The 12356-nt window shown below is 34.8% G+C and overlaps 2 protein-coding genes across 6 annotated transcripts in view; both read right to left on the reverse strand.

Moving 5' to 3' along the window:
• Positions 1-902, reverse strand: part of wdb (serine/threonine-protein phosphatase regulatory subunit widerborst) — a 65823-nt gene extending 64921 nt beyond the window's left edge. Inside the window, exon 1 of one of the 3 annotated variants that reach the window (XM_019058655.2) lies at positions 548-901. The gene's annotated coding sequence lies outside the window, so the exon portion shown is untranslated. Of the gene's footprint in view, positions 1-547 lie in introns of all 3 variants that reach the window. The other 2 variants (XM_019058649.2, XM_072301334.1) reach the window with 2 other exon arrangements.
• Positions 903-4053: 3151 nt separating this feature from the next.
• The window catches only part of LOC109041192 (uncharacterized), a 37238-nt gene continuing 28935 nt past the window's right edge, over positions 4054-12356 (reverse strand). For 2 of the 3 annotated variants that reach the window (XM_072301328.1, XM_019057437.2), the window contains one exon: positions 6784-8671. In XM_072301328.1, coding sequence (XP_072157429.1) covers positions 8553-8671 — 119 coding nt within the window. In that variant the 3' untranslated portion in view covers positions 6784-8552. Of the gene's footprint in view, positions 6151-6783; positions 8672-12356 lie in introns of those variants that run through there. The other variant, XM_019057447.2, reaches the window with a different exon arrangement.

Consider the following 12356-nt stretch of genomic DNA (forward strand, 5'->3'; position numbering starts at 1 on the left):
AAGACTACAGCCAACAAATATTAACTTTGAGGCCTAAAAAATTAGGTTATAAATTGAAGAGGGCAAGCCCAGTAGGTATGAACACTGTAAGGCAGGGCCAATACCATTGACCCAGAGGGCGAGATTTTACTCAGTCAAATGAAAAATCAAGATGAAAGTGTTAAAAGAGAACTTTTACAAGCAAACAATTAAAATCACTGCGCTTCAGACCAGAAACTAAGGGTGATAATCTCGGCTCAATGGCCCTTAGAAAACTCACTTGAAAGCGAATTAAATTGCCAAACTCCAGAATACATCAGACTTCCAAAGGGGTTTAGGGTTAAGTTATGAATTTGCTACTGCATAATTAGTCTAAAACTGAGAATAGGTGATATGATAATGCTTCATGATGAGTTTCAGTCAGGGCTATCCTCACAACTGGAACTCATTCATCCCGACAATTTTCGGGGAAACGTACGACTTCGAAGCGTTGATGAGAGGGTGTAAGCGGGTTAGAACTGGGGAATTGAGCAAATTGAATTTAGATGATATTCGATGCCATGCATACTCAAAGATGTGCCGATACAGATTCAAGAGAAACACTCCTTCTTCGCCATTTGCCGCTGTTCTTCTCGGTATCCATTACAATCCCAACTGGTAATCACTACGCACTCGCGACGCACATTTCTAAAATCAATTAGAGGTCAAGAGGGGACCGAAGTGAATTATTATGAAAACAGTTACGCGATAGTACGGGAAAATACGTGAAAAACTGGGGCCATAACAAGCAGGGATAGAACACCGAGAATTCCGAAATATTCATGAAGCGCCTGTTCTCGTCGGCAACGAGACCTCAGCAAAAACTAGAATTTCCGAGTTCGGTACAAAGTTGCGCACCACTCACACACGCACACACTTGCAAACTCTCGTCATAAAAATGGCGAATTGCGCCATACACAAGCGCGCGTAGCGGCCGATGTACGCACCATCTTCGACATTGCCAACCTCTCAATGACTTGTGACCACTGATTCAAAGAATTTAAGTGCATTACCCGGAACAATAAATCTTTCCTAGGTTCTGCGGAGCACGAACTACTTCTTCTCATCTGTTGCGCATAAGGTACAAGTAAATTTAATGGAAATACAGCTCTAGATTAAATAATAATAGTGACTGCGAACAAGGGAGTGCTGACAGTGATGTTGGCAGCGCTGTAAAAGTAATTATTAAATATGAACGTTGCCATGTCGCATGAGAGAAGGCGGGCAAATCAAGCTTTTCGCACCCTTCCGAGATAATTAGGGGAATCAAAAAGAATGAATTGAATGGTTAAAGGCAAAAGGACAAAAAACAATCGTATAATAAACAGCTCGTAAAAAAAGAATGGGGTAATAGCATCTCTAATAATTGAAACTTTGCGCTCATAAGTTCGAAGTACCCATATTCTGAAGCCTGCTGGTAACATTGGGTACCTAGCATAGTGCAATGAGCACAATTTTTTCCCGAACCAAAGTATGAGACTATCGACAATAGATAATTATAACAGACGTATGTATGTATGTTTTCAATCCTTATATACTTATTTTTTTTTTTTGGTATGTTGTTTTTCTTACATACTTACCTCCCTTCATACTGACCTTCGAAGACGTTCGTCTGACAGCCTCCCCCCCCCCTCCAAAAACTCGGCGCTAAACTGTTTGTGGTTCCCAAGTTGCAGAGAGGAAAAAAATTAAAAAATTAAGCATTGGTAACAGACCAATATTTTATGTAATGGTGATACTTCAGAATTATTAGGTGAGCAAAAGAAAAAATGTTGATACCTATTATTAAGATCAGCGGGCCGATTATTGAAATTTTAAAGCAGCCCGATAAGACATCGAATTGCGATACTTATATTGCATGGTTAAGATAGGGCTATGTCTTGTCGTGTCGGGCCGACATAGTTTCAACAATCGGGCCGCAGATGGTTTCAGCACTAAGTACCCATATTAACAAATACAATTAAAAGTGACATGGTCCACAAATTCAAGACTAACATATACTTGCCTTTACCACTAGGTTCGCTTCAAATACTGACCTATGATTGCAGCTCAGACTGATTCGAAGTTAAAAGTCATTTAAAATCAGTAGTTTAATAATCGCAGTTTCTTGAAACAACCATAAGAAAAATTACTATTCACTCAAAGTTTAAAATAATTTTTCAGCCCCCTGAAAAAATTATTAGCTTTGAATCAAGTCGGATTAAACTACCTAAAGTAAAACCCCTCAACAGCATGCCTCAACATACCTCTGCATTGTAAATACTTCGTCAATTTTCATATATGAGTATTCATCCAATTGCTTGATAATCTATTTTTCACTCTTTTTTTAGAGTTTAAAATAGTCAAAAGAGACGAGTGAAAATCAATGCTGAAACTGAAAAACAAAAAAACCTTGTCAAAATTTTTTTCTCTAATTATTTTTCCTTTCTGACAAACACTAACAAAAATATTTGCATGAAAATTATTGAAGAAATTTTTGGATGGATCATAGTACACTGATGAGAACAACTTCAGTAGGTATCTATGAATTGATTGATAGTTTCTAAACTTTTTCTTCAAGAATCTGACGGCAAAACTATTCTGTAGAAAAAATTTTTTTTCTTAATATATTTGATACCAAAAAAAAAAGAAAAAAGAAAAAAGTTCAAAATAATACTGAAAATATGGCCTAATAAATAAATGTAGGTGAATACACGATTTACACATTTTCAAAGTGAGCTGATAATTTCTTCTGATCCGAGGAACTGAAAAAAGTAAAATGTGAAAGAATTATTCCCCAGAAAATTAGTTTATTTTAATTGATAATTGATCGTTCTGACCTACATAGATTTTTATTTGTTTTTTTTTTTCTCTCTCTTGGTGATAAGAAGTTTGAATTCACTGATTTGAAAGCAAACCACAAAACTAAACCGATTTCTCACTTTAAGAGACGATCTAGGACATTTTCAATATGTCTTTTATGTTCAGAAAAAACTGTTTGATAAAAAAATGTGTTACTCTGAGTAACATTCTTACCCTGCAAAATAGTCTGTTTGTAAGATGCCCAAAGATAAAGAAAAAAATTGAGGAGGGAAACTTCGACAAGCTGTACTGAGATGCATATCAATGGTAAATGCATATCAAATATGGGTAACCTAAGTAGAGTAACTTAAAAAGAGCGTCGGTGCTTGCTCGCAACGGCAAAAATGGAGAATCGGCTTGTCCTGATAGTTTAAAATTACAAGTATTTAAAAGGGCAATGCTGATGTTGACAGTATGGTTATGGTATTTGTAGGGTTTTAATTTTAATAGCATTTTGATGCTCTAATCTTCAGTTAATTAAAGTTACAGCTAGATTGTATCAATTAGTTTTAAGAAACGTACTTTAAAAAATCCAATGCTTTGCATAACGACGAGTTTCCGCTTGCTTCAAATCGCCTGACCTATCAGAAAATGGACTACTCAACTCCAATGGTTTCCCATACAGGATTCCAGAATGCATTTTAAGGACCTTTTATTTCTTGGTGGCCGGATGCTTTTCTTGACGGGAGTATCAGTCTCTCAGCTTTTATTCTAGATTACTCTAATTTTGGATAAATTGAAAATCTGACTATGGCCAACAATCAAGACGTTGCATTCGATGAAAAAACACACCAAAGAAAAAGTTGAGCCGGAAAATGGAATTTTTAGGCAGAGAGTCAACTAATCCAAGTTAGGGCAACACTTAAATTAGCTAAAACGGGGAGAAGACTATCTTTGTAGTTGGTCCACTATCACTGTAAGAAGAGTAAGCATCCAGTAAAAAATTACATTTTTCTACAATTACATTTCTTCTTACATTCTCCATATTAACCAATGTCATTTTTGCCAGAACTTTGAGGTGATGGTACAACCTCTAAAATTCTATTTTTGGGTTTAAATTGTTTTAAGTGTGTTTCTCCCATGAAATGGAACCAATTAATAGGGCTGTCATATAGTTGTCATGGCAATTCATGCCAAAGAAGCTGCATCATGAAGTGGGTACTTTTGATTTGACTGAAATTCATAACAAGGAAATTTGTGATTTAAAAAAATTAAAATATATAATGTATGTAACTAAACAAAAACAATAGGAACAAATACAAATCATAAGAAATTAGCGATTTAGAAAACTATGAAGTGAAGGGACCTTTTAAGAAATGAAAGGCTTTCAAGAGAGGAAGAGGGAGGCAAAAGAGTTCCCTGAGACCTTTTCAATCTTCTAGGTATATTATAAACTATAATAAAAATTATAATCACAAAATTTCTCCTCCTACTGCAAAAACATGGGAAATGAAGAACTTCATACCTCATGCCTGTGTGAATCAGTGACAAATAGTGAGTGGCAAACTCTGAAAAATACAATTCTTGTTTTACTTGGACATCCTCTAGAACCTAAACATGGTGAGAGGACTCTAAATTGTTTACAAACGATACAGAATCCCTCTCAATCAATTCCCAAAAAGGACAACGCAGTTCTTGCATGTGTAAGTGATTGGTGACATGAGTAAGTATATTGATATAAAATGGGAGCAACTTGATAATACCACAGGTTTCCTCTGAAATGAACTCTTGAGCTCGAAAAAAAGCTCTTGAAGTTGAGGCTGTAATGGAGAGATCCCATCTGACTCTGAGAGTCCACCAGCCACCTCTAGTACCTTTTTATCTAGTCGAATTGTCCAAGTACAAATAAGCCAGATCCAAGCCTCAAAGGCTGGAGACACAGCGACTCCGCTAATGTATTTGCTCTTTCTTTATGCATGAGGAGTTTGACTGGATGTAGAGGTGGTTTCTCAGCATAACAAGTGGGATCTCCCTCACTAAGGCCTCAACTTTGAGAGTTTTTTCTGAGCTTGGAAGTTTGTTTCAAAGAAAACCGGTGGCACCATCATGTTTCTTGTGAAATTTTTCATTAAGTAAGTATGAACTTGAATCTTAAATTCCTGATGCATGCAAGAGCTCTGTTATCATTTCAAAAAGAAGAAAAAAACTCCCTTCCAAAATCACAATTGTCTTCCTGAAGATTCTGTGATGTGTGAAACAGCGAGTTTTACATGAACAAATATCAAAAGAAACAATGAGCGGATACTTTCCAACTCATAATTGCCTTGCCTTAGGTTAGGTTTTGACTAAAAAATCTCCCTAATGAACTGTGAGGCAAAAAGAGTAAACAGAGACTTCTAAACTTCTGACAAGATAATTTTGCCATTCATTTTCAGCCTGTAAGCCTTTCAGTTTGTAAAAAGGACAGGAAAAAGTAACTGTGGAAGCAGACAAATTTCTACTTCATGCTGTTCAAAAACCTCAGCACACACAATTAATTTTATCAAATATTTGTTTAAAAAAATGTTCGAATGAAGCTTTGATCAATTAGAAAACAGGATTAGCAAATAGTGATGTATAGAGTGAAACTTAAAAGGAAGGATGACCTTAGCTAAATATAACCAGAGTGAAAGTAAATGAGAGCAGAGAGTTTTCAAATGAGAGACTGTACAAAATTTTAAATTACTGAAAAAAGGATAGAAGATTTCCAAATCAGAAAAAGAAGGAAAAACACTCACTGGTTGGTGGTTAGTATTCTTTTTTAAAATGAAGCTCTAATTTTTGACAAACAACTAGTGCACGGAAAAATTTTGAATGTGAATTTTTGAATTTTTTTCTGCATCCATTCATTATGTTTATCATTCATTCACTATGAATTGATATGACATATGAATTAAAACTTGACTTGATTATTTTCGATTTAAGAATTATGGTAAATGGCAATCGAAAAATATTGAGAAATCCTTATCATATAATATGTAAAGAGAAGATACAGGATAAATGATAAAAATATTTTAGATACGTATATTCTTCATGATAGTAAAAGGTACCGGAGTGTCAAATCATAAGAATTAATTTTACCGCTTCAACACTTACAGCGGAATGAATGAGTTCAATGCATTGCATTGTAATTTACATGAAACTGAGGGTAAATTGAATAGTACTCGAATAAACAGAAAATACTTGCTAGAGTGAACAGGCTTGTTTGCTATGTATTATATTGTACGGTGGATATTCCTCGCTTTTTTGCTGATAATTATGGTACACTTTAAGTATAATAACTGAAATTCTAAGGTCTCCAGGCCGGTTGAGCTGGAAAAAAAACCAAAAAAAAAAAAAAAAATCAAAAGTTGAACTCAAAGAAAGTTTACCTTGTAAAAAAATAATGAAATAAAAGAAGGAGAGAAAGAAAAAAAGTAGTAGTAAATAAAAAAAAAGAAAGCTAAAAGGCAAATGAAAATGAAGACTTTCAGCATATATACATAAATAGGGAGCAAAATAGAGATAAATATAAATATAGTCATACAATAATTATTCTTGCAAACATAAAGTTGAACAGAAGAAAAAAATCCAGCAACCATAAATTTTGATTAGTCGAACTGAACCCAAAATTGCACATTGAACAAATCCAATGCATTATTAATATTATCTTGAAGAAATACAGATCATAGAAATTTTGCTGTTGTTTCAGGAACATACCAATCACGATTCCTGTCAAAAAGAGCTGGTAACAAATAGTAAAGTTTTTAAAAGTTCTTGTGGGCTTCAATAGAATACACCATAGGGATGCTGGTTTAAGTTTCAAAAGTAAACTCTTTGAGTAAGGAGCCTACTTATAAGACCATAGCTTTATCACGAAGCGGAGACCGAAAGATTTGTCAGTTAATGCTTTAGAATAAACTGATCAAGTTGCTAGAGTTAGGGCTAAAAGGAAAACAGACTGGGTATCAATGAAAAGAGGGAATTTATTGCAATTGAGACATATTACACATGTTATTACTTAGTTGAAATCAGTAAGAAAATGTTTTATATCAACCTAATACTATAGATGTATCGATTATAGACACTTTCCCTAAGAAGCTTCATACTAACTTTCATCTGAGGTCTTTTACAATTAATAAGGCATCATGTTTGATGAGAATGTCACATGCAGAGAGCATTGCTTCAATAGAACTGAGACATAAAAAAATTGAGCAACACAAACAATAATATTTCTGATAGTGCTAAAACAGTTGTTTTATGCAATGTCATTAACAAATAGAAGGAGAAGGGAGGGGAAGACAAGGAGGGGGAGAGAGAGAAAGATAGAAAGAAAAAAAATTTAACCAATGAAACAAAAATAAATTTTCTTAACCTAACATAGTCACGGATCCACTTAAGACAGTGATGTTGTAAATCAGGCACTTGAGAGTCTGGATTACCAAAAGCTTTGATTACCATGTCTCTCCTCTACTCGTAATTTCAGAGGAAATTTCATTTTTGGACATCAAATTCAAAAAGAGATCCTTAACATAAAAATCAATACTTGGAAAAAAGTTTTGCACAATCTTTCCCTTAAGGAATGTAGAGTGAGAATGCACTTTTTAATGAGATTAATTAACACACCTGTCATGGTTACATATTGATGGTGAAAGTACCAGATCACATATCTCGTTTGCAGAGTTTAAAAATTTCCCCTCCCATTTTATTTTCTTAAAAGAGAACAAATAAATATTATTCGTTGAAATTTTCACTGAGTTTTCTTTGAACAGAGATGAAAAATCACGTAAGTTTTCAAGAACTTACATTAAGTAATTTTCCATTTAAAAAATAAAGTAAGGCAATAAGTATACAACATCGCAAACCGAGATATCTGCTCTGGTAGTTTCACCGTCAATATACTACTTCCAGCCTCTAGATAATACCACAAGGAAGTGAAAAAGAGTCCAATTTCAATCCTTTAATACAGGGTTGCCAAAGAATTTGGAGGATGAATCTCCCTGATTTTCCTGAGACACTTCGGTAAAATTCCCTGACAATTGAAGAATTGCTAAATTGTTAAAAAGATATGATTTGGAATAGTTTTCAGGCAAAAGTTGTTGTTCAAAACGTCAAACCCATTCTAGAGCGCAGATACAGAGGACTTGACAATTTTACCCGGAGACTCCCTTGTTTTCCCGGTATTCCCTGACTGTGGCAACCCTGTTTAAAGTTAGTTCGCACCTCCGTTCGGTGGAACAAGTCTATGCAGTAGCAATGCAAATATGCTGCAAAGACGCATTCAAAATGAGAAGGGGAGGCATTTTGAAAATCTGGCTTCAGTAACACCAAGCTGAAACATGGTGCTGAAATATGATCGAAGTTTTACACGTGGATATGAGGAGTCAAAAGACAACAAGAGGACTGAAAATCTTCGGTTTAAGATCCCATCAACTGTCTGAGGAGAAAGGCCTCAGCCCCTTGACTCTACAAGACCACTGTCTGAAGGTGTGATCAACAATTGGAACATAAAAAATTACAAAATCAGGTTGCCTTCCATGTATTATTTGAAACATGTATGTTACATAATGAGATGGTTATAAACAACAAAGATCATTCAATTAAAATTAAGAGGTAGGAGCAGTGTGCTAGTACAAGACAGAAATTGACGGAAGCTGTAGCCTGGCACCTTGCTTATTCACTAACGAATAACAAATAGTATCACAGTTAAAAAAGCCCTGAGAGAGTCTGCTGAGTCAATAGTAGTCTTCAGGCCAATCATCGACATCATCATCATCGATGAAACTGTCTGCATCTGAATCATCATCGAGTTCTTCGAAGTCATAGTCGAAATCATTCTCGAAATGGAAAACATCTATAAAATATTATAAAATAACAAGTTTCAGAACACTTGAATTTCACCCAAAATGTAAAAATAAAACAAGCATGGTAGCGAAAAATGACAAACATGAAAAAAAAAAAAAATTCTGGGAGAGGATTAGCATTAGGGTGGGTTGAAAAAGAATTTGTTCTCAGAAAGCTTTTAAGGTACCTAATATATTTTCTTATATTTTTCCTTCTCCTTTTCGGAAACTGATTAAAACGCAATTAATGCTTTTTTTTTTTACCAAAAATGTTCATTTCCCTCTTTATATGCCATTAAAAACAAAGCTTTGTGTGAAGACAAGAAGTGGTATAAAGTTGATGATAAACGAAATTTACAAAGGAATGTAAAATGATGATGATTGTTCAAAATGCAACATAAGATATTCTTCAGTTGACGATTTTGGGTCCAAATTTTTGGAGGATTTAGATGAAGTCCTTAGTTTTCTTCAAAGAAATACTCCAATAAATGGGCAAATTGGGGTGGGGGGGGGGGGGTGTGAGTCTAGGGTGAGAGGGATTTCTTACCCCCACTCCAATATACAGAGAGCAAACTAGAAAACATATTGTTCTCCTCATCACTGGCTTTAAAACTTCCATGAAGGAGCAAGGAAGGTCTCCTTTTGCTGGACCATAGCCTACCATAAGGGAGTATCAATTCCTTAAAATAGTTAACTGATGCCAAAAATCAAAATTCAGAACCTCAGGAAATTAAAATTATTCATTGTGCTTTTTCATGGGCTTGGATCGAACGGTAAAGAAAGTTTTGGCCTTTAGCCAGTTAGTGAAACAGTGAGAGTGATTGAGAAATTAGATATTTTTATCACAAAAACTTGAGTCCAGTAGGTAAATTAAATTCTTAAATATTCAAAGTAATGAGGAAACTTTCAGATGCGCTCCGCTGGGTCTGTTCCCGACTTGTTCTGGGGGAAGAACATAGAGTACAATAGAGTCGCAATGTACTGGAGCGCCGATAAAGTCAATCCATGAACGGGCCTTTCCGAGCCGCTTGTGCTCCGAAAAGTGTGAACCAAGTGTGAACCCAACAGCACTTATTATCACGGTGGCTTATGGAGAAATCAAGAACTGCTTGTGTTTTTTCGAAATTTTTTAATTCAATCAGCATTAATTTTTGCAAATTTTGCTATTAACAGGTAGTCGAAGCCATAGTGAATCCATTAATGTATCATAATCCTGAATAATATTCAATAAGGAACGTAAATTAAGACTTAAACCAAGTGTGAACCGACCGGCATTTCTTATCACGGCGGCTTACGGGAAAAGCAAAGACTGCTTGTGTTTTTTCGACATTTTTTAATTCAATCGATATTAATTTGTGCAAATTTTGCCATAATTAGATATTCAAAGCCATAATGAATCCATTAATGTATGTTACTCCTGGATAATATTCATATAGGAATTTAATTTCTGACTTATACCAAGTGTGAACCAACCGGCAATTTTTAACACGGTGGCTTATGGAGAAATCAACGACTGCTTGTGTTTTTTCGACTTTTTTCAATTCCATCGATATTAATTTGTGCAAAATTTGCTTAAAATAGATATTCAAAGCCATAATGAATCCATTAATGTATGTTACTCCTGGATAATATTCATATATGGACTCAATTTCAGACTTATTGCCGGCCTACTTGGCTGGTTCAATGTGTGTGGACCTGACAGAGACGTTCTGCTGTGGCGGAGCCGAGTCGGGAGTGGATAGTGCTGAGCGCATGCGTCATCGCTTGTCGCCGCACACTAGTCTCCGGAGTACTGGACAAAACAGCCTCCAAAAGTGGCTTCATCGGTGCACCAGTACATTGCGACTCTATTGTACTCTATGGGGAAGAATGAGTACACTAGGGCAAAGACATAAATGATGTTGAAAAGTCACCTTGGTTTCACAATTCCATATGAAACTTAAAATAGCTGCTGTCATGTAACACAGGTCTTTAAATGAAAAGAAACAACAAAAGTACTTCTGCTCATTTACTTTAATGAGATGAAAATTTTAAAGTAGGAGTTTAAGCCACTACACAAGTAACGTTAAAATTGGTAAATAATTGAAAAACTTGAAACCCTTCATTTGCACAAATCGATTAAATTGCATGAATCAACAAATCAAAAGACTTATGCAAGCGAGTGGTTCCAAGTTTTTAAATTTTTCACCAAAACTTTTAACTTGGGAAACAGGGATGGAGAGATGTCAGATGTCATCTTTGTCATGTTTTGTTCTTTTTTTTTCCTTCTTCAATAAAAAACTGCAACTTTTTTTAAATTTACAAGGGATCACTACCCAAGGAGAACGTCATTGACCGATGACCACTCTGAAAGTGAATGAAAATTAGGGAAACAGTAGGAGAAAATTCAATCCAAAATTTTAGGGGGTTAAACTTTTTTGGTGCAATGTGGACGAATCATCATCATTTTTACTGTAAAAGAAAAAGGATATCTCAAGTAAGAGACAAAAAAGTTGAAATTCGACCCACTCTAATATGCACGAACATGGGTTTTCTGAAAAGTGATGTAACTGGTTCTTAAACAAGTGAATAAAAAAAAAAAAAACCTGAAAAATGTTTTTTGGTTTGACTTCAGAATAATGTATATGTTTTCCGACTCGAACAAGGACACCACTAGGAAACGTTCCTTTCAGAATAAACATGATTCCATAATACTATGTTTTCCTACAAAATTAATCCCACTACATTAGGCAGAAAGAAATTAAGTTACATCATACATTACCAAATTTCATAAAAGGTATAAAGGTATAAAAGGTATAAATATGATATATTTTTACATGTCTTCAATCTTTTGGGATGAACCATCAGTTCTAATAAAAAAGTGCATTTTAAGTCCGAGTTATTGTACGATCTTGAACAATTAGGGCGATTCAGATTCACTAGATTTTCATCCATTAGATTAGAGTATTGGTAAATTGAGTTTATTGAAATGAAAGCAAAAAAAACCAAATCTAAGGTTACTTAAAAGGAGCTAATTTTAATTGACCAATAGTTGAAGAGGAGTATTGGATGAAAAATACCTATTTTCCAGTTGATCTTTGGTAATATTTTCCTGAAACACCTTGAACACTGTGACCCTGCTGTCATGGAAAAAATGATTTCTTAGCTTGAAAAAATTGTGGATCCACTGAAACTGGCCGCTCATGTGTGCAGAAAATGAATATACCTAATTTTTGGGAGAAGCGTCCATATACTAGAAGCACCATGTAAGGTTACAATATGAAATTCAACCACAGTTCATCCTGTAACCAGTCTTTGGCAGAGAGTAAAGTTACGTGTTAAAAGAAATGATCCAGCATTTTCCATTTGGAACAGATGCTTGAAATATTTCGAAAACTAAGAAAAAAACGTTGAAAGAATACGCTTCTATAAAATTTCAAAATATAAATGGTTTTTCAGTTCCTAAAATAATCAAGTAAATATCTGAACGCAAAATAGAAATTGTTCGGGCGTTTTTTTTCTCGACATACTAACTCACAATCACTGGAGTTCCTATTAAATATATGGAAATTAGCTAAGCTGCAGTTACATTTTCCTTTGGAGTCCTACCCTTGAAATATTTCTCCAGATTATCGATGGATCCATCACTTATTTTGACTCATTATATGGTATTAAAGTCCAAAGAACATAAAAGAGACTATTAGTACTTCTCGTAGT

This window comes from Bemisia tabaci, chromosome 6 (genome assembly GCF_918797505.1).
Source record: "Bemisia tabaci chromosome 6, PGI_BMITA_v3".
In the NCBI taxonomy this organism is placed as follows: Eukaryota; Metazoa; Arthropoda; class Insecta; order Hemiptera; family Aleyrodidae; genus Bemisia; species Bemisia tabaci.